The sequence below is a fragment of the Coffea eugenioides genome, chromosome 3, assembly GCF_003713205.1.
Source record: "Coffea eugenioides isolate CCC68of chromosome 3, Ceug_1.0, whole genome shotgun sequence".
Taxonomy (NCBI): domain Eukaryota; kingdom Viridiplantae; phylum Streptophyta; class Magnoliopsida; order Gentianales; family Rubiaceae; genus Coffea; species Coffea eugenioides.
In genome coordinates this window covers 39121081-39141891 of record NC_040037.1, presented here as the reverse complement: position 1 = coordinate 39141891, position 20811 = coordinate 39121081, and the positions used below count along the sequence as shown (strand labels likewise).

Here is a 20811-nt window from a genome sequence, read left to right as displayed (position 1 = left end):
CATGAGTATATTCAATGTATTCAAATGTTATAAGCGTAAAATAATAATAATACTATGGTTCATATGATTTTCTAAATGATGTTTCCAATTTTAATCTCTGATTCCATAAGGATATGTGTTGCATTGAGCTCACATTGTGTGTGTGTGTGTGTGTTTTTGGGTTGGGGTTGAGATGACAGAATATGGTGATTGTGGTGGTGGAGATAGAGGGAGAGGAAAATAACAATAGAAGGGGCTCAACAGTAATAGCAGGGATTCATTTTTTTAATATTGTTTTTATAAAAAAAAAATGTCCCTTAAAAAGTGTGTAATTTCAATGAAGCCTATCTTTGATAAATTAAGTATAGTCAACTAATTATCAACCTAACATTGTTAGAATGGTGTTGTTAATTGGAACCAACTTTTTACTTTGGAGAACTGATTAAGACATCCTTGAAGTTTTCAAATTCATTCAAGCCTCTCATTGATAAATTAGAGGATAATATAAGTGAACTGAAATTCATGGAACCTCCTTATCTTTCAAACATTTCCATGAAACTCCCTGTGATTTAAACTGATATGGAACAAAGAAGTTTGAAATTCCCAAACTATCCCAATTTTCTAAACAACAGGGATCAATTGAGGGGCTTAATTATAATTTTAAAAAGTTTGTTTTCCTGTTTTATTTCTTGAAGAAAAACACTAGTTTAGGGGCAGAATTGAAATTCTAAAAATTTCCTGTCTTCGTGCCCAAATTACCCACATTTGCAATGTTACCACTGAAACTTTCATCTTCACTCTCCAATTTCACCACCTCGTCATCATCGTCGTCGTCGTCGTATCCAAAAAAAGAAAGTTAAAAAGCTCTAGTAAAAAAAAAAGGGAATTTGAAATCAGATGTGATTTTTGGTTATTATTTTGCTAAGGGAAAATGACATGTTTCATCCCTCATATTTCATAAAAATATTCTTTTCGTCCCTCACATTTAAAACGAAGCAAATTGGTCCTTCACATTTAAAAACTCAAGTTTTTACATCCTAAAAATAAACTCTCAGTTGTGAATCAAACCATCTAACAACCCGGCTACAAATTTTGAGGTTAGAATTGGTAGATCACTTACATTGTGAATCACAATTTGGTGGGGGAGGGGTCTTCAATATGGTCTTTTAAAAAGAAAAGCAGTTCGAATTTTGAAACAAGAAAAATAAGAAAACTTACATAGATTTAGCCTTATAGATCATGCAGTCTAAATTTTACTACATCTTCAATTTTTGGGTTGGTAAGATGGTGTGTTAAAATTTGGATTACATGGTCTATACAAGCCAAGTCTATCCAAGTGTTTGCCGTGAAACATAACAAACTATTTAGTCAGAAGTAGATGTTGAATATTACCAAACTTTTTTAGGTAAAATCTAGACTTAATTAATTAAAGGTGTTATGACAGTATATCAAAGCACATTAGTGAAGAGTATTGGCATGTATTTTTATCTTATATTTGTTTAAAAAATGTGATGTATATTTTACTCTAGAAAGATGTGATGGATCACCAATGATACCATTATCTTTGCTATGATCCCTTTGTATGATTGCAATATTAAGTAGATTAATTATCTAATCGTTTTTTTTTTGTCGCAACCAATCATTGTATCTATTATTGTTTTAGCCGTCCAAATATTTTAAATTTTCACGCAGACCACTTTTCCAATTTGAAATACATGTTTTTCTTCTTCTTCTTCTTCATGATTCGATTTTGGCATGGCTAAGTGGATTTTTTTTTCTTTTGGAATTGGAAAACTTGTAATTCACTCTGAAAAGTAAGCAATAATGCATAATTTTACTGCAAAGGCAGAAACAAAGAGTATGAACTTTAAAGAACCATTCAGATCCCCTTCATTTTTACACTGACAAGTTATACCCCTTAATTTTTAAAAAAATGTTTTATAAGATATTCTAGTATTCTAAGAGCTTAAGGGAGAAAATAGACCAAGAGGATTGTTTGTTTTTTCGGGTGCTGTGTTGGGGGGGGGGGGGGGGGGGGAGGGGAAGAGTGCCGGCTTTCACTTTCCTGTGCAGGCAATCCTGATTAATTTTGGAGATTTTAGGGAAAGGCCATCGAGTAAAGTCAAAAAATACGACAAATAAACTTCAGAATATTTTTTTTTTTACCATCTGGACCCCTGATGTGTTAAAAAAATACAGAATTAGTTGTAACTGTTGTTGTGAATTTTTTATCTACATTTTTTGTTGTTTTATTTGCTATTTCAATGCGTGAAATGATGATTGATTATGACATTCTGCTGCCTAAACCTTATTCAACTTAATACATCATTCGTGATTATTGTTCATATTTAGGATTACGAATAAAGTTAGTTCCAATTTCCACTTTCAATTAAAAATTCCTACCATGTTCAAATGAAAAAGAAGAGGGTTTAAGAATCTAATCAAAGATTTTCAGTTACCTGATCAATGTCTCTATCAGGTAAAAAGAGGCTTACATTCATTTAGAAGTTGCATTTCAAATTATCTATAAAAGGGGGCTCTTAGTGGAAGCTAATAATTGTAGTAGGGAACTCAAACGAAGCCAAAGAAAACCAATTCACATTTCTGAACGGAAAAGCAAAGATGTATACTTCCAATTGAGCAAATAATTGGCTTCTTCTTCAAACATTCTATCTCATTACTTCTTTTTTTCCTCTTCACTATCCTTGTTGTCAAATGGCGAAATTCCACTTCAAACCCCTCACAGAAACTTCCACCTTCCCCTCCGAAGCTTCCCATAATCGGAAACCTTCATCAACTCGGTTCAATCCCTCAACGGTCTCTGAAATCATTAGCTAAAAAATACGGCTCCCCAATGCTGCTTCATCTGGGCAGCAAGCCGGTGCTAATTATCTCATCCCTTGATGCAGCTGAAGAAGTGATGAAAACACATGATTTAATCTTTGCCAATAGGCCTAAAGCAGCCTTTGCTGGGAGACTACTCTACAAATTCAATAGCATAGCATTTTCTCCTTACGGCGAATATTGGAGGCAAGTAAGAAGCATTTGTGTACTTCAGCTTCTAAGTAACAAGAGGGTTCAGTCGTTCCGAAGCATAAGAGAAGAAGAGGTTGAATCAATGTTGAAAAAGTGCTCCGTCTTCGATAATTCGTATGGACGAAATTTTGGCAACACTTACGAACAATATAGTTTCGAGGGTTGTCATAGGAAAAAGGTACTCAGAAGAGGAAAGTGGGAGCAGGTTTAAGGAACTTTTTGAGGAATTTATCATGTTATTGGGTGATTTTAACGTTGGAGGTTACATATCATGGCTTTCATGGATCAATAATGTTAATGGCTTGGAAGCAAAGGTGAAAAAAGTGGCCAAAGATTTTGATGAATATTTGGAAAAAATTCTTCAAGAGGCAGTTAAAAAGCAGGAAAAAAGTGGAAACAAGAATGGTGGTGATGAGAAAGAGCAGCAGAATCTTGTGGATGTTGTGCTCGAAATCCAGAGAACAAATGCTACCGGTTTTGCTTTTGAGCGAGATTCCCTTAAAGCCATCATTCTGGTAAAGAAAATTGATTATCAGCTCCATTTATTTCCTTTCTTTCATTTGATTATCTGCCTATTACAATTTTAACGTTTCGATTTACAGGTCTTCTGTCATTAAATAAGTTGTCAGTGAAAAAAAAAGAATAAGTTTGTCATTGTTTGATCTGTCGATGGCTGAATTGCATGCATTTCTTGTATAAAATGAAAAAACTGATGGCATTGGATTTGATTTTGTGAAAACCTAAAAGTTGATTTTCAGAAACTCACACAAATTACCTAGGAATAACAAGTAATCTTCAGATAATAAAATACGTTGCTGCTTATAGGTTTGAACCATATTTGCAAACAGTTCCAAAGCCACCCTAGTCATTTACTATTATTTTGACATACCATGTGAATAACTTGATACATTCTTTTATCTTGATTGTGTTTTTCTTGTCCAAATCCAATCATGCCAATGACAATTTAAGAATTTTAGAATGGAATATAATAAAGTATAACTAAATACTTTTAGCTACACAAACTGTTCTTCTTAAATAGCATGCATTATATAGGTAAGTAGAGCAGGAATATGTTCCTAGTGAAGTGGATTCCTTTAACGTATAACTGAAAAGAGCAAGCTACCAAGCGCCTTCAGCAATCATGCAGAGTGCAGACACCAAATATTCAAGGCATTCAAATATTAGTTTGGGTAAATTACACATAACCGCATGTAGATTTTCACATAAACCCATGTAATTAAATGTAAAGTGGAAGTTTGATAAAAAAAATAGCCTTTGTAACGTCATTTATTAAATACCATTATTGTCCTTACTTAAGCATTAAACCGAATAATAACCTGACCACCTTGCATAAAAGCATAGGAAGATTATATACTTTTTTTTTTTTTTTTTGTCGAAACGATAGGAATATATTGATTGGAAAAGGAAAATATACAGGCGAGACTTGCTCGATGCTATACAATGTGCACTTAGCACAATAGATTGGGATTAACCCATTCTACATCAAAATAATTGCTCAAGGCTTGAGCGCTAAACAACCAAACTAGATCATTCCTTCTATATTTCCCTATGCAAAAGGAGCATTTATAAAACATCTTACTTAGCTCGCGGATGTCCTCTATTAGTGTAGCTAACCATATGCCTACTATTTTTGTTCCCTGTATTTGCTGCAAAAGGTCCGTATTAGGGACTCCAATACATACTAGCCTCCATCCTTGTTCTGCTGCTTTGATCAAAGCCCATTTAACACCTTCAGCTTCGTGTTGAACTTGGTTTGAGCTCTCACGTTCTCTCATTTTCCATCCCATCACATCCTGCCCTCTGCAGTCAGCTGCAACTATACCATATCCAATGGACTTTGATGTCTTGTTCCACTTGGTTGCTACTCTTAACTGCATGCCTACGGTTCTGTTATCTAGAGTTTGCCTAGCTTCTTGTTCCTGCCTGTGAGGTGGGACTGTTGTTGATTCAATACTGCAATTCCTAGTCTTTTTTATCCCATCATTGAACTCCATCCATGCATTCCAGGCTTTGGTGATCACTTGTGCTGGCTCATGCGTTTTGTTGTTGAACTCCTTATCATTCCTGCTTTCCAGATATGCCACAAAATGTAAGCTGTGAGAGATATATGGTCTATCCCCTGGTCTCTCTGAATTGCTTCGGATAATGCAGTCCACCACCTGCTGAAATTCCCAGTCAGCTCCTGAATCCCATCCCATTGTATTGGTGCAGCTTTCCAGATCTCCTTTGCTTTCTTGCACTTCAGTAGAAGATGCTCCAATGTTTCTAGCTCCTCCCCATAGCCTGAGCATATAGGGTCTCCTTTTGATATTCTTCTCCATATTAATTCTTTGATTGGAATCGCTTCTTACAGGCCTTTCCATATGAAGATCTTGACTTTGTGACTGATCCTTAGGTTCCACAGCACTCTCCACATGTCAGTCCTTCTTGGCCTGTAGCTAGCTTCAATTCCTTCGCTTCTCCCTCTGTCCTCTTGCTCTTTTTTAGCTTGGATTGCCTTGTATCCTGATTGCACCGTGTATTCCCCTTTCTGACTTCCTGTCCAGAAAAAATTGGCCTATCTTCCTGTGATGCTTATGGGGATCTTGAGTATGTTATCAGCATCCTCCTTTTTGAAGTTTTTAAAAATGATGTTTCTGTTCCACCTGTAGCCTTCTATCAAATCAGCAACTTTCTGAATTTGGCAGTCTCCTGGCTTGGTTGTGACAGGCCTTCCTAAATGTTGGTTTGGGATCCACTGATCTTCCCAGATTCTTGTTGAGAGACCATTCCCTATCCTTTTCCGTATTCCCCATTGAAACTCTTCTCTTGCACTCATGATGCTTTGCCAAAACCATGAGGCATTGTTGGGGGTTTTGGAATCCAACACACTGCAATTTGGGAAGTACTTGCTTTTTAGAATTCTGCTGGATAACAGATTTGGATATCTGATGATTCTCCAAATCTGTTTAGCCAGCAGAGCTCTATTGAAACTTTGTATCTCCTGGAATCCCATACCACCTCATTTCTTCTCCCTTGTCAGCTGCTTCCAAGCTACCCAGTGAACCTTATTCTTGTTGTCTTTTTCTCCCCACAAGAAGTTGGAAAGCATAGAGCTTATCTCTTTGCACAACCTGCAAGGCAATTTGAAACAAGACATTGTGTAATTAGGCATTGCCATTGACACAGCTTTGATCAGAATTTCTTTTCCAGCTGAGCTTAGAAGCTTGTTTTTCCAGCTTAGCATCCTTCTTTTGATGTTATCCTTTATGTAACCAAACAGCTGACCCTTAGATCTTGATATCACCATGGGCAGTCCTAAGTATTTCCCTTGCGATACTTGTTGAATTCCTCCTAGTTCTAGACACACATCCTCCTTGGTTGCCGCATCCACATTTTTGCTGAAAAACACACTGGACTTGTCTAAATTGACCATCTGACCAGATTCTTGTTCATATACCTCTAGTATCCTCTTCAGCTCCTTGGCTTCTTGAGAATTGGCTTTGCAAAAGATCAGGGAGTCATCAGCGAAAAAAAGGTGGGTTATTGAAGGACCATGTCTGCTTATCTTCATGCCTGCCATATTCCTTGTCTGTGTTGCTCTCTTCAGTAGACTGGAGAAACCTTCTGAACATATGAGGAATAAATAAGGTGACAGGGGATCACCTTGTCTTATCCCTCTTTCTGGTACAATGTATTCCTTACACTCTCCATTGATGTTAAAAGAGAAGGAGACTGTAGTGATGCACTTCATAATCCATGTTATCCATTTATCACAGAATCCCATTTTCCCATCATATCTTGCAAAAACTGCCATTCGACTCTATCATAGGCCTTAGCCATATCAAGCTTCACAGCCATAAATCCATCCTTTCCGTGCCTTTTATTTTTCAGATGATGCAAGTACTCATGAGAGATAATGATGTTATCCAGAATGTGTCTCCCAGGGATAAAAGCAGATTGATTAATGCTGATGCAATGATGCAGAATTGGTTTAAGCCTATTGACTAGAATCTTGGCTATAATTTTGTAAATCACACTACAAAGGCTAATGGGTCTGTATTGCTTGATGTTAGTGGGGCAGGGGACCTTTGGGATCAAGGAAATGATTGTATGGTTAATAGCCTTTAGCATAATACCAGAATGAAAAAAGCTTTTTATAGCATTTACCAGGTCTCCTTTGATTATATCCCAGAATTTTTGGAAAAAAAGGGGGGACATCCCATCTATGCCAGGAGCCTTGTTGCTATCCATAGAGAAGATTGCAGATTTGATTTCCTCTTCTGTTACTACCTTAGTTAGATCCTGGTTCATAGCCTCAGAAATGGATTTTGGGATTCCATCTATAATCTCATGATTACTACTCTCGGTTGATTTGGTGAAGAGTTGCCTGTAGTAGTTACCAACTTCAGTTCCCAGATCAATCTCATTTTCTGTCCATGTCCCATCTTCCTTTTGTAGTTTCTGCACTCTGTTCACTTTTCTTCTACCGTTAACCTGTGCATGGAAAAACTGGGTATTTTTGTCTCCTTCTTGTAACCATTTGAGTCTAGCTTTCTGGCTCCAGAACATTTCCTCATCCCTGTAGGCTTCCTTCAGTTGCATTTTGAGAGAAGCCTTTTCCTTCCTGATGCTTTCCAGTGAAGTTCCTTGAATCTGGTCCAACTTCTCCTTAATACTCTCAATCCTTTTCCTAGAGTTCCTGTTACTTTTGTTGCTCCATCTAAGTAGAGCAATTCTACAATTCCTCACTTTTGTCTTAACCTGAAACATCCTGGATCCCTCTACATTCTTGTCCCAAGCTTCCTTGATAACCTGAGTTATTCCTTCTCTTTGAAGCCATCTTTTGTCAAAAAAGAATCTCTTTTTCCTGTTCCTTTCCATGGGGTTAGTATCCAACAGCAAAGCACTGTGATCAGACGCATGGGACTTCAAGTGAGTGCATTTTGCTTTTCCAAAGTTCATGTTCCATTCTACACTGCTCAGTGTTCTATCAAGCCTTTGTTTAATTTCACCGTCCCCTTCCCAGTGATTACTCCATGTCCAAGGCTGACCTTCGTAGCCAATGTCAATCAACTGATTTTCATTGATAAAGTTCTTGAAGTCAGTGAAGGTCCACTCTTCTCTGATTCTTCCTCCCCATTTCTCTTCATTGGAGCAAATGTCATTGAAGTCCCCTACTATTATCCATTTGTTACCCCATAGATGTTTCCTTCTTTGAATAACCGACCACTGTTGTCTCCATATTGAGTCATCACAACTAGCATAGATCCCAACTATCCACCAGTCACTACTACTGCTTTGGTCCTGTATTTGAGCCTCTAGAGTGAAGGCCGTGTGTTGGACCTGCAGTATTTTGGTGTGTGCACTCCAGTACAGGACCATGCCTCCTGCTTTTTCCATCGATTCCACTATATAGCTGTGCTCATAATTTAGAATCCTTTGGACCTTTTCCATATATTGTTTCCTATTTTTAGTTTCACATAGAAACATCACTTCTGGGGAGAGGAGTCGCTTGTACTCCTTCAAGTGGGGAACTGTCAAGGGGCTCCCAGCACCTTGGCAGTTCCACACCATAACCTTCATGGATTACTTGGGGTCCAGTGAAGGCTGGCACCCACCACTTCCTTTAATCCTTCTATTTCCATAACTTGGTCTCCCCCTTTGCTTTTTTTCTGGGTGTGTTCGCTTGTTTCAGAGTCTGTCATATTTTCATCTTCCACAGCCAGTTTCCTTTTAGACGTTCCTACTTGGCTCAGACAATTGCTATCAATCTGTTGCAAAGCCTTCCTTCCCCTTCCCATTGATATCCTTGTTGTTTTCCTTGTTTTCCTTTCCTGTCTCTGAGGATGTTCTACTTGAGTTCCTTTGCTAGTTTGACCCACTGGTTTACCTTGTTCCTCACTTAGCACAGTACTGTTACTACCATCTTCCTGGATGGTTAGATCAGCATTTTGCTTTGGTTCTTGCAGCTCCCTGTCCACCATTACCTCATCCTCTCCATTAGTTCATTGGAATTCTGGTTTTTTGCATCTTTCCATTTCTTTTAGAAGCTCCATCATCTTATTACTGCTGGATTGTTGAGCTCCTGCCTGGACTTCCTCGACTGTTATTTCCTCCCCTTTGTCCATATTTGCCTGGTTTTCTACTCTCTTTTCCTTGCTGACCAGAGTCTGAACCTGTAGTTCTGCATTCAAATTCCTTGATATATAGTCCACTCCCTCCTTAGGTGTATTTTTTCCTTTATCCCTTTCTTTCATATTTTCCTTCCCCCGTGGAGCTGTGGACTCATATTCCTCTTCCTGCCTTATTGATTCTTTCCTCACCAGTTCCCCATTTTCCACCCCCCAGTTTTGTCTATTAGAAGAAGATTTGTAATAGTTATTCTCCTTCTGGGGTGAAGATTTCCCAAAATTAACTCTCAACCATGGCCCGTACTGGTTCTCTAGCTGCCCATTTCCTGCTAGTACCTTAGACTGACAAGCCTTTTCACTGTGGCCTATTATCCCACATTTGTAGCAGAAGTTCGGACACCTTTCATACTTGAACTTAATCCATCTCTTTAGCCCATTCTCTTTGATTGTTGTTCCACGAAGCAAAGGATGGAATATGTCAACCATGACTAGTGCCTTCAGATGCTTTCCTTCTTTGCCTCCATTCTGCGGACTGACTACTTCCCTGACTTCCTTAAACACTGCACCGACTTTCTTTCCTACTTCCTTAGAGATGCAATGTAAGGGAAGGTTCCACATTTGAACCCATAGTGGTGCTATACTGAAGGCCTTAGGATCATCCTCAATCCCCTCATACCACTTACTCAGCACAAGTATCTGGTTATCTAGAATCCACGGCCCTCCACTGATTATCCTTTCTCTAGCTTCCTCCCCTTGAATTCCGAACTGGAAGAAATTTGGTCCTAATTCAGTCACTTTGAGCTCTTTCGGGTAACCCTAAGCACTTGCCACAAAATTTTTTACCCCAGTAAAGTTAGCTATTTTATCTCCCCTGATTCTCCCCAACAAACTGGTCTGGCATTCCTGCCTGCCTATGCGAGCATCTCCTGCATCTATATCAGTCACACTGCATTCATGGCTATTCAAGGCAAACTTTTGCATGATTTCAGTCAACTCTTCAGCCATAGTAGTAATATGAGATTTAGGTGGAGACCCACCTCTCTGTAAGTATGAAAAGGATCTAAGCAAACTGATACAGATGAGTACTCAAATCTGCAACCTTCCACTAGGTAAATGCCTTACTGGGAGATCAACAAACATGAACCAAAAAAAACAGAAAGGAAAACGAAAAAAGTAACTAATGCAGCAAAGAGTTAATGAAGAAACCTAGGTGAAATTCAGGCTTTAAAAAGCATGCATTTATGGCTGTAAATCCTGTTCTGCGCCGTTCCAACTTCTAAGCTCCGACCAGCTATAAATAGTATGTCCGAAGCTCCTGGAACCTGGCACCTTCTGTTCCGACACCAATCAGCACTAACACTTGAAATTGTTTGGACTTGCGAACAAATTCACGTTGATTGGTAGCAAGGTATTTAATTGTTAGGTCCTTATCTGAGTCTCTGTTTTTGGATTTTTGAAAGTTTGAAAAGTTTGCAGAGTTGAAAAGTTTTGGCTCCCACTATTGGGGGGAAAGGCTCTCGTAGAGAGAGAAAGAGCTCTCATAGGAGAGAGACTGATCATAGGAAGATTATATACATAAATGCAATAATCATAGGGGTAAAGTGGACATTCATGCAAAGTATAAGGGGGTTAAATGAATATTATAATTCCATCACACCCATTTAAAGAGGTCTTGTGGTAATATGAAAAACCCATGTTATGTGCAATTTATGCTATCAATTTTCATGTAGCTTAATTTTAGGGCACATTACACTTTACCCCCTATGGTTTCAAAAACTTTATATAATGCTCTCATGATTTGGATTAAAATGTTAAAATAATGGAATTTACAATCCATAACGGAGTCAATTAAAATATCAAAAATATTCTTATGTAAAGTTGAAAATTATTTATTAATCACAAGGGGGTTATGCATATATCGTGAAAACCATAAGGGGATTATATGGTAAAACATTAAACCGTAAGGGATTAGTGTGTCGTGTATATTATGTTTATATATTTTGGTCACTTCAATCATTTGAGTTTTTAAACAAGGGTAATTTCGACATTTTCATAGGTTCCGTTACAAATAATTATTTCCGTTACTTTGACACTTTAATCCAAACTATGAAGGGATTATACATAATTTTTAAAACTATAGGGGATTATGTACAAAATACTAAACCATAGGGAGGTAAGGTGTAATTTGCCCTTAATTTTATTATAACTTGACAGAAGTTTCTAGTTCCTTTTTTTTTTTTTTTGGTTTCACAAAAAACAACAGAAGAACGAATCGATAATACATATTTCACTTTCTTTTGCTTCCGGCAGGACATGATTGTATGTGGAACTGATACTACATCTACGCTGCTTGAGTGGGCAATTTCAGAGCTATTAAGAAACACAAATGCCATGCACAAATTACAAAACGAAGTGAGACAACTCTTAGGATGCAAATCATACATCACTGAAGATGATTTAGAGAACCTCCATTACCTGAAAGCAGTAATAAAAGAGGCTCTTCGCTTGCATCCACCAGTTCCATTACTTGTTCCTCGTGAATCAAGCAAGGCAGTCAAAATAATGGGATACGATATAGCTGCCGGCACTCAAGTGATTATCAATGCTTGGGGAATTGGAAGGGACCCAAAACTGTGGAAAGATGCTGAGGAGTTTCAGCCGGAGAGGTTCTTGAATAGCTCTTTGGAGATTAAAGGGCAAAATTTTGAGTTCATCCCATTTGGTTCCGGAAGGAGGAGCTGCCCTGGTTCTGCATTTGCCTTGGTTACAGCTGAACTTGCACTCGCAAATTTGATCTGCAGCTTTGATTTTGAATTGGCTGGTGGAGCAGGACCAGAGGATTTGGCTATGACTGAAGCACCTGGGATCGTTACGCCAAGGAAAGTCCCTCTTCTACTAGTTGCAAGTCTACCTAATTAGGCACTTCAAGATTCAAGATACCTGTTGGTGGTAGTTCTATGAGTACCATTGTATCTTGTCACCTTTAAATTTGAGATAGAGTTGATGGGGAAAACTTTTAAAATGGTGAAATATTGCGTTATGATGAGTATCGTGTCCTTGTGTATTGAATGTGGGATTTTGACATAGTTATATAAGGTGTAAGGTCATCAGTTCATCCTGCGGATTTTGAACTGCTTGGGATCATAGTGGTCTATAATTTATGCGTCCTTTAGTACCTCCTTCTCTCCTCCTCCCTTTCTCCCAAAATTATGCAGTGTTATGCCACTAGGGGGTTCTTCCACTCTTCCCCTTTCTGCCACCCATAAGATCACCCACATAATGTTGTTATGTTTTTCTTGAAATTTAGTATTTGATAATGTGAATACAAACTGGTCTGGTCAACGGATGCATTTTCTTCTTAAAAGAACAAATAAATATCCTTGTGTAACGTTGCAATTTGCATATGCAAACTCAACGAGAGCTCTAATTTACTAGATGCAAAGATTTCCATTTCAAAATCCAACATTGGAACTACAACTCCTTTTGTAGAACATTTTTAGAATTTTCTTCATATTTCCAAAAAAAAAAGAAGAAATGTTTAGAGTACAGGTTCCTTCATTTACAAGAAACACCATAAAAAGCAACAAATGCCTTGGTTCCAACAAAAAATGTATAAGACATAACCTAATTAATGGTTGCTGACGAAGGAGGATAGAAAGAACGCAGTCAGGATGGATAAAAATTTCCAAAAAGAAAACTGAAAAAGAAGGAACCAAACTTTATACTAAGGAAAATTTTTGAAACCACCCCTGAGATTTTTGACAATTACAGAGTCCCCTCAAGTTTTGTAAATTACATCTACCTCCCTGGCTTTAACTGTTCATGTAACAATATAGGCCTAATAGTCTAAATTTTTACTCAAAAGTCATAAACTAACATTTTTGTACAGTAACAAAACAAAAGTACTTTGTCAATCACCTTTTATATATATATACTCAAGTAATTCCATTGACATAGTCATAAAAATTGTTTCTCACAACCCATATGTTAAATTCCACGCAACACTGAAAAATTGTTCACCCCTTCAGCAAAATTCTATGGGTCCCATGGAATGGTCAAACTTACAATCAATTGCCCATATTTGCATCATCTTCAGTATAGGATGCCAAGATTTGGTTCCACACAAGTCCTTGTACACAAGCCACATTGTAGCTATCAAGGAAATCCTCAGGAGAGTTTTCTAGGTTTGGATAAGAATGAAGTAGGCTTAAAAGAATAAAGTCATCCTTATGACTACTAAGATCTTTAAGAAATTCATCTGGCCTAAACCAAAATTCCATTCACGACCAATGTACCCCAAACTTCAAATCCAATGTTGGAGACCATATCAAAATAAATTAATCTAGCCTGACTACTAAGCGTTGTTGAACACATGTAACTGTTAAGAGCCAATAAATATTTAATGAATGTTTATATATTATACCAACGTGCAAAGATTGGCTTCTCTTAGTGTACTTTGTGTGCTTATTTGTATAACAATTTGCAAATATATGAATATATATGTAACATACATGGTCCAACAAGGGTGGTATATTTTACTCACTGAACATAGTGATGCTTACCCCACCACTTTAACATTTTTATGTAGTGAGCGAGTATGTTTTACGAGTTTATTGCGGATAGTGATTGGAATTGGTAGAGCTAGATTACTATTGGAAAGGTCGAATAATGATTGAATAGATATTGTTTTTGAATTATTCATGTAATAATGAGCATGTATGGCTCAATAGACAAGTTAATTTGTCATTTTATTATCTTTTGTTGTAGTGTTACACATAAGTCTCGCATTAACTATTTATTGCTTCCGCAAATATGATGTAATAGTTAATGATACCCTATATCCTCAAGAGCTACTTCGTGGGGTGTGACAATTTTAATGGTGTCAAATGTGAGTCCCGGACTACTATTCCTACTCCTACATCGAGTTTATGAAAGGAAAGGAAATGGCTTAAGAACTTGGGTCTCTTGGCTACTAAGTAACTTGGATTAACCATTTTGGAGTAGTGAATTTTGACTTAAAAGTTATTTGGGTCAACTCTTGGACCTGATTTGTGATAGCAAGTATTTGAGTGAATCTCGCATGATCTCACACATCTCTGTGTGAGGTGAGTCTAAGCCATTGAATTATGATTTTGACTACATAAGGGAGTATAAGGAACTACATGTCACATACGAGGGCCCCTTCTGGAATTCGAGTATAACAAAACGGACAGTTTGGATTGTGATGGATTTTGTAAGGACGCAAAGTCCTTAGTATGGGTGAATGTGAGGCTCGACCTATTATTCATAAGGAGTAGTAGTCCCACGTTGAGTTTCTGAAAGGAAAGAAAATGGTTCAAGATCTTGGGCCCTTGGCTTCTGAGTAATTTGGCTGCACCATATTGGACTAGTGAATTTTGACCCAAAAGTGATATGGGCCAGCGGCCAGCTCTTGGATCCAAGCCTTGACCATATCCATACAAAACCGAGCATGTGGTGACGTAGTATTCCGAGCATGTGATTTAACTGCAAACAAAACAGAACTTTGGTTGCACTGTATGCAGATTTAGCTATACTTGTATACATATGATATTTCTAATGCTTAGATAAGACCAAACTTTCATTATTTCTTGCCTCTTGACATTTGTAATTGGCTGCACTATGAGGTTTAGACCGGTCTCTGTTTCTATCCTTTTTCGGCAAATCCAGGGAGCTTAAAATACAGAGGGAGTTTGCTGTTGCAAGTAAAGAAGAATAGAGAATAGGAGAATATGAGAGAGGAAGCTAAGGTGTCGATTACTGAATAAATACATGCCAAGCTTGAAGCCAGAAAGGGGAGAGATGGATTAAGTAGTATGGGAGAGGGAGTGTAAGTTAGAGATCTTGAATTTAAATCCTCTCACTTAAACTAAAAAAGAAAAAAAAAAAAGAAAGAAAGCTTGAGGCCAAAAAGGTCAAGACGATGGAAATGAGAAAGTATAATATATTTTTCTTCAAAAATATTTCACCAATAATTTAAGTGGACAAATAGACCTACCTTGCATTACATTTTGGGTAAGGGTGTCAATTGAGTTAAATGAACCAGGCTTTGGCAAGGTCAAGCCATTTGGTTGGATTAATGTTAATGATTTTTTTATGAATGAAGGCTAAATGCTTACAATAAATTGTAGTGTAGCTTTTCCTGCACACCAGCCATGGGTAGCATGACTCACTAGACAAGTCACTAGATATTGAATATTTTCCAAACGTTATTAGTAAAACCTAGACTTAGTTAATTAAGGTGTTATCACATTAAATCAAAGCACATTAGTGAAGAGTTTTGGCATGTATCTTTATTTTATATTTGTTTGAAAAATGTGATGTATATTTTACTCTAGAAAGATGTGATGGATCACCAATTATTGATGCCATTATCTTTGCTATTATCCCTTTGTATGATTGCAACATTAAGTACATTAATTATCTGATCCTTTTGTTTGTCCCAACTAATCCTGCATAGATCTCACCTAACTGATTTCCTGGTGTGGCTTGTATCTATTACTGTTTTAGCCGTCCAAAAAATTTAAATTTTTCTTGCGGACCCCTTTTCCAGCTTGAAAAACAAGCTTTTCTTCTTCTTCTTCTTCATGACTCCATTTTGGCACGGCGAAATGGAAATTTTCTTTCTTTTGGAAGTGCAAAGCTCGTAATTTACTGTGAAAGGTAAGCAAAAAGATGCACAATTTACTGCAAAAAGCAGAAAACAAAGAGTATGAACCTTAAAGATCCATTCAGAACCCGTTCCTTCTTACACTGAAAATGTTTTGCAAAATATTCTAGTGTTGCAAGAGCTTAAGGGAGAAAATAATCCAAGAGAATAGGGAAAAGAAAAATACTAAAGTCCTGGTTTTCACTTTCCTGTGCAAGCAATCTTGCTTGCGTTCGGAGATTTTAGGAAAGGGACATCGAGTAAAGTCAAGAAATAAGACAAATAAACTTCAGAATTTTAAATTTAGCAGCTTTTTTTCTATTTTTTCCCCTTTCTCATTCTCGTCTTTTAGTTACAAATTGGGTGACTTTTTGGTTCTATTACATTGTAAAGGACTTCATAATTGTCAAACCTAAGGAAAGGACTCAAAGGATCATGTTTTGAATCATTCTCTTCAATTTTACCTCCGGTCCCTGAGTGTTAAAAGATACATAATTATTTATAAATGTATTTGTTGTGATTTTTTTATGTTCTTTTTTTTTTCTTTTATTATCTATCCAATGCGTGAAATGATGATTGTTTATGACATTCTGTTGCCTAAACCTTATTTATTCAATTTAATACATTAATTATTCATGATTGTTGTTCCTATTTAGAATCACAAATAAACTAGTATCAACTTTCACTTTCAATTAAAAACTCCTACCACTTTCAAAATGGAAAAGAGGAGGGCCTAAGAGTCCACCTTAAAATCTATCTCTAGTTACCTGATTAATGTCCCTATTAGGTAAAGAGGCTTGCACTCATTTTTCCCCCCTCTGGAAGTTGCATTTCAATTTATCTACAAAAGGTGGCACTTGGAGGAAGCTAATAAGTGTAGTAGGGAACTCAGAAGAAGCAATAGCAAACCAATTGATATTTCTGAAGGGAAAAGCAAAGATGTATATACTTCCAATTGAGCAAATAATTGCCTTCATCTTGAAACATTCTATCTCATTACTTCTTTGTTTCCTCTTCACTATCTTTGTTGTCAAATGGCGAAATTCCACTTCAAACCCCTCACAAAACCTTCCCCCTTCCCCTCCAAAGCTTCCCATAATCGGAAACCTTCATCAACTCGGTTCAATCCCTCAACGCTCTCTGAAATCATTAGCTCAAAAATACGGTTCCCCAATGCTGCTTCATCTAGGCAGCAAGCCAGTGTTAATTATCTCCTCCCCTGATGCAGCTGAAGAAGTCATGAAAACACATGATTTAATATTTGCCAATAGGCCTAAAGCAGGCTTTGCTGGAAGACTTCTCTACAATTTCAAGGACATAACGTTTGCTCCCTATGGTGAGTATTGGAGGCAGATAAGAAGCATTTGTGTACTGCAGCTTCTAAGTCACAAGAGGGTTCAGTCATTTCGAAGCATAAGGGAAGAAGAGATTGCACTATTGTTGGAAACAATTAGAGAATCTTGTGCTTCGTCTTCAGTAATACGTATAAACAAAATTTTGGCAACACTTACGAACAATATAGTTTCGAGAGTTGCCATTGGGAAAAGGTATTCGGGAGAGGAAAGTGGGAGCAGGTTTCAGGAACTCTTTGAGGAATTTACCATGTTGTTGGGTGTTTTCAACGTTGGAGATTACATCCCATGGCTTGCATGGATAAATAATATCAATGGCTTGGAAGCAAAGGTGAAAAAAGTGGCCAAAGATTTCGATGAATATTTGGAAAAACTTCTTGAGGAGGGAGTGAAGAAGCAGGACAAAAGAGGAAACGATAATGGTGGTGATGAGAAACAGCAGGAGAATCTTGTTGATGTTTTGCTTGAAATCCAGGGAACAGATGCCACCAGTTTCGCTCTTGAGCGAGATTCCCTCAAAGCCATCATCATGGTAAAGAAAATTAACTTTCTTCTGATTATCTTCCCCGTTACAGTTTTATAGTTCTTTTGTTAATACGTAAGTTTGTCAGTGTTTGGTCTGTCAATGGTGAATTGCATAAGTTTTTTTTTGTTTTTTGTATAAAATGCAAATCTGATGGGCATTGGATTTGAGCTTTGGTTTTCTAAGAATTGATTTTCGAAAACTCACACAAATCACCTAGGAAAAATAACAAATTCAGATAAAGAAGTATAGCATCGCCTTAGCTCACGTGCAGATTTGTTGAAGTAGTACAAACATTTTGTTGTCCGCTGATTAGATCGTGACACCATCCTGGATATTTCTATGTCTCCTCATAATGGGATGATGCTGGAATATTTTTTCTATTCAAACATAAGTTAACTGGCTTTCACCATATTTGCAAACACTTTGAAACAACCCTAACCATTTACTACAATTTTGAGATACTATGTGAGCCAGTTGATGCACTCTTTTATCTTGGTTGTGTGGTTTTGGTCCCTATCGAATGATACAAGCAATGAGTTAAGAATAGAGTGAAAAGCAAAAAATTAACGACTTTATATAAAGGTCCATGGTTGAGTTAGTTCGTCCATTAATTTCTTTGTCTTCTAAGTAGGTATCTAATCCTTTTGAATATTTTGTACAATAATTGAGTACAAGTCAAAAGTTTTAGCTGTACAAACTATTCTTATTATAAAGCATAAAATAACATAGACAAGTAGAATAGCAATATAGTCTTTATGAGGTAGGTCCCTATGACGTATAACTGAAAGAACAAGCAATTTTGAGTTTGCAATCATGCAAACACCAAATTTTTCTTCAAGGAATCAAAATATTAGTTTTCATGTAGCTTGTATCGGAAATTTGACATAGAACTTTCTATGTCCCGATTTTATTATCATTATTTTTGTTTTTGCAGGACATGTTTGTTGGTGGAACTGATACTACATCATCGCTGCTGGAGTGGGCAATTTCAGAATTATTAAGAAACACAAATGCCATGCAACAATTGCAAAAAGAAGTGAGACAATTCTTGGGAAGCAAATCATGCATCCAGGAAGATGATTTAGAGAATCTCCATTACCTAAAAGCAGTAATAAAAGAGGCTCTTCGTTTGCATCCACCAGTTCCATTACTTGTTCCTCGTGAATCAAGCAAGGCAGTCAAATTGATGGGATACGATGTAGCTGCCGGCACTCAAGTGATTATCAATGCTTGGGCGATCGGAAGGGACCCAAAATTGTGGGAAGCTGCAGAGGAATTTCAGCCAGAGAGGTTCTTGAATAGCTCTTTGGACATTAAAGGGCAAAATTTTGAGTACATCCCATTTGGTTCTGGGAGGAGGAGCTGCCCCGGTTCTGCATTTGCTATGGTTACAGCTGAACTTGCACTTGCAAATTTGATGTGCAACTTTGATTTTCAATTGGCTGGTGGAGCAAGACCAGAAGATTTGGATATGACTGAAGCACATGGGATCGTTACACCAAGGAAAGTCCCACTTCTGCTAGTTGCAAGTCTACCTAATTAGGCACTTCAAGATCCAAGATACCATGTTGGTAGATATGTGTATATTATTCTATCTTGTCACAACTTTAAATTTGAGACGGAGTTTGATGGGGAAAACTTTTAAAATGGTGAAATATTGCATTATCAGTAGCATTGTGTCCTTGTATGTAAAATGTGTGATTTTGACACAGTTATGGTGTAAGGTCACCAGCTCATTCCGGGGATTTTGGATTTGTTTGGGACCATATGGTCTATAGGGCGGACTAAATGATTTTTTCTTGGGTAAATTACTCATAACCTACTGTACTTTTATATGACACCTGATGACTATCCTATGATTAAAAATATCTACATAACTCCCCTCTATTGTTTTATATAAATAGAAAATTTAATGACAAATGGTCTCTATAATATCATTAGTTGAAATACTAAGATTACGCTTAATTAAGTACTAAATTGAATATGGGTCCAGAAATTTTTCATAAAATCATGAATCGATGCAAAATTATACGGAGTTAAGTGAATATTTATACAAAATTATAGTTATATGGAGTTATGTGAATATTTATGCAAAATTATAGGGCTTGAGTAGATATTTATACAAAATTTTAGAAGGTTAGGTGGATATTATTATTTCATTACACGCACTTTTAGAATGTGTCTCAGTCAATCGTGGTAACCAGAGATGTTTTACATTTATTTTTAACTTTATATAAAATTATAAGAATTTATGTGAGTATTTTGGAACTTTAGGTAGTCATGTGATAGTATGCAAAAAATACCAAACTACGTGAATTATTAGTTTATAAAAAAAAAAAAATTGACAACGAAAACTTTCCAAAGAATTTTAGTGCGTAAAAAATGTTACTTTTAGAAAGGTATTGACATGCAAGGTACATGAATTATTAGTTTATGAAGCGTACAATTACATACCACAATATTTAGATGTTTTGCACAATCCAAATATACCGTGTATATATTTTACCGATAATCAGCTTGTAATTGAGCCATATTTATCCTTGAAAGTTCTTTTTATTTAGATGTTCGGCATTTTTTTTTCTGGTGATTGTGGCCATATTTTCCGAATTCTATCCTTGTTACGTCCTGATAGGGTATAATTTGTTAGTATTTTTATTATTAATTTTCCCTTCTATCCCTGACAAATATTGTGTTAATTGCTGATATTTACTCATATTTGGTATTTGGAATCAATTTCAGGAATGAAGCAGAAAACTACCAAAAAGAAGGGACTTTGTGGAAAATATGGAGACTTCTAAGGGCTTCAATCCTTGGGCCCTTGAATTGGTGGGGGACCACAAGCTAGTGAAAGGCATTTGGTCATTTGGGCTTCAAAGAAAGCAACGAGACTTGAAACAAGAAGTACTTGGGAGGCTTTGTCCACATGTGTGGGGACCACCTAGATAGCTTTTAGTCATCTTTCTTTTGTTGCTTTAAAAGGGGACAACGTACAGAAGCAAAAGATATCTAGGGCTTTAGTTTTAGTTTTTTAGTTTAGTTCTAGTTTTCTTTCTTTGGACTGGCCTCTGACACACGCCAGGTATTCGACAATATTCCCCAACGGGGAGATTTTCTCAT

General features: G+C 36.9%; 1 protein-coding gene and 1 pseudogene across 1 annotated transcript; both read left to right on the top strand.

The window, feature by feature from the left end:
• The first annotated feature begins 182 nt into the window (after nucleotides 1-182).
• On the top strand, nucleotides 183-12068 carry LOC113766573 (annotated as a pseudogene).
• Nucleotides 12069-16755: 4687 nt separating this feature from the next.
• On the top strand, nucleotides 16756-19427 carry LOC113766572 (cytochrome P450 71A2-like). The gene is made up of 2 exons (XM_027310748.1): nucleotides 16756-17700; nucleotides 18629-19427. The coding sequence occupies exons 1-2, from the start codon at nucleotides 16756-16758 to the stop codon at nucleotides 19235-19237; spliced, it is 1554 nt and encodes a 517-aa protein (XP_027166549.1). The 3' UTR covers nucleotides 19238-19427.
• Nucleotides 19428-20811: the final 1384 nt, after the last annotated feature.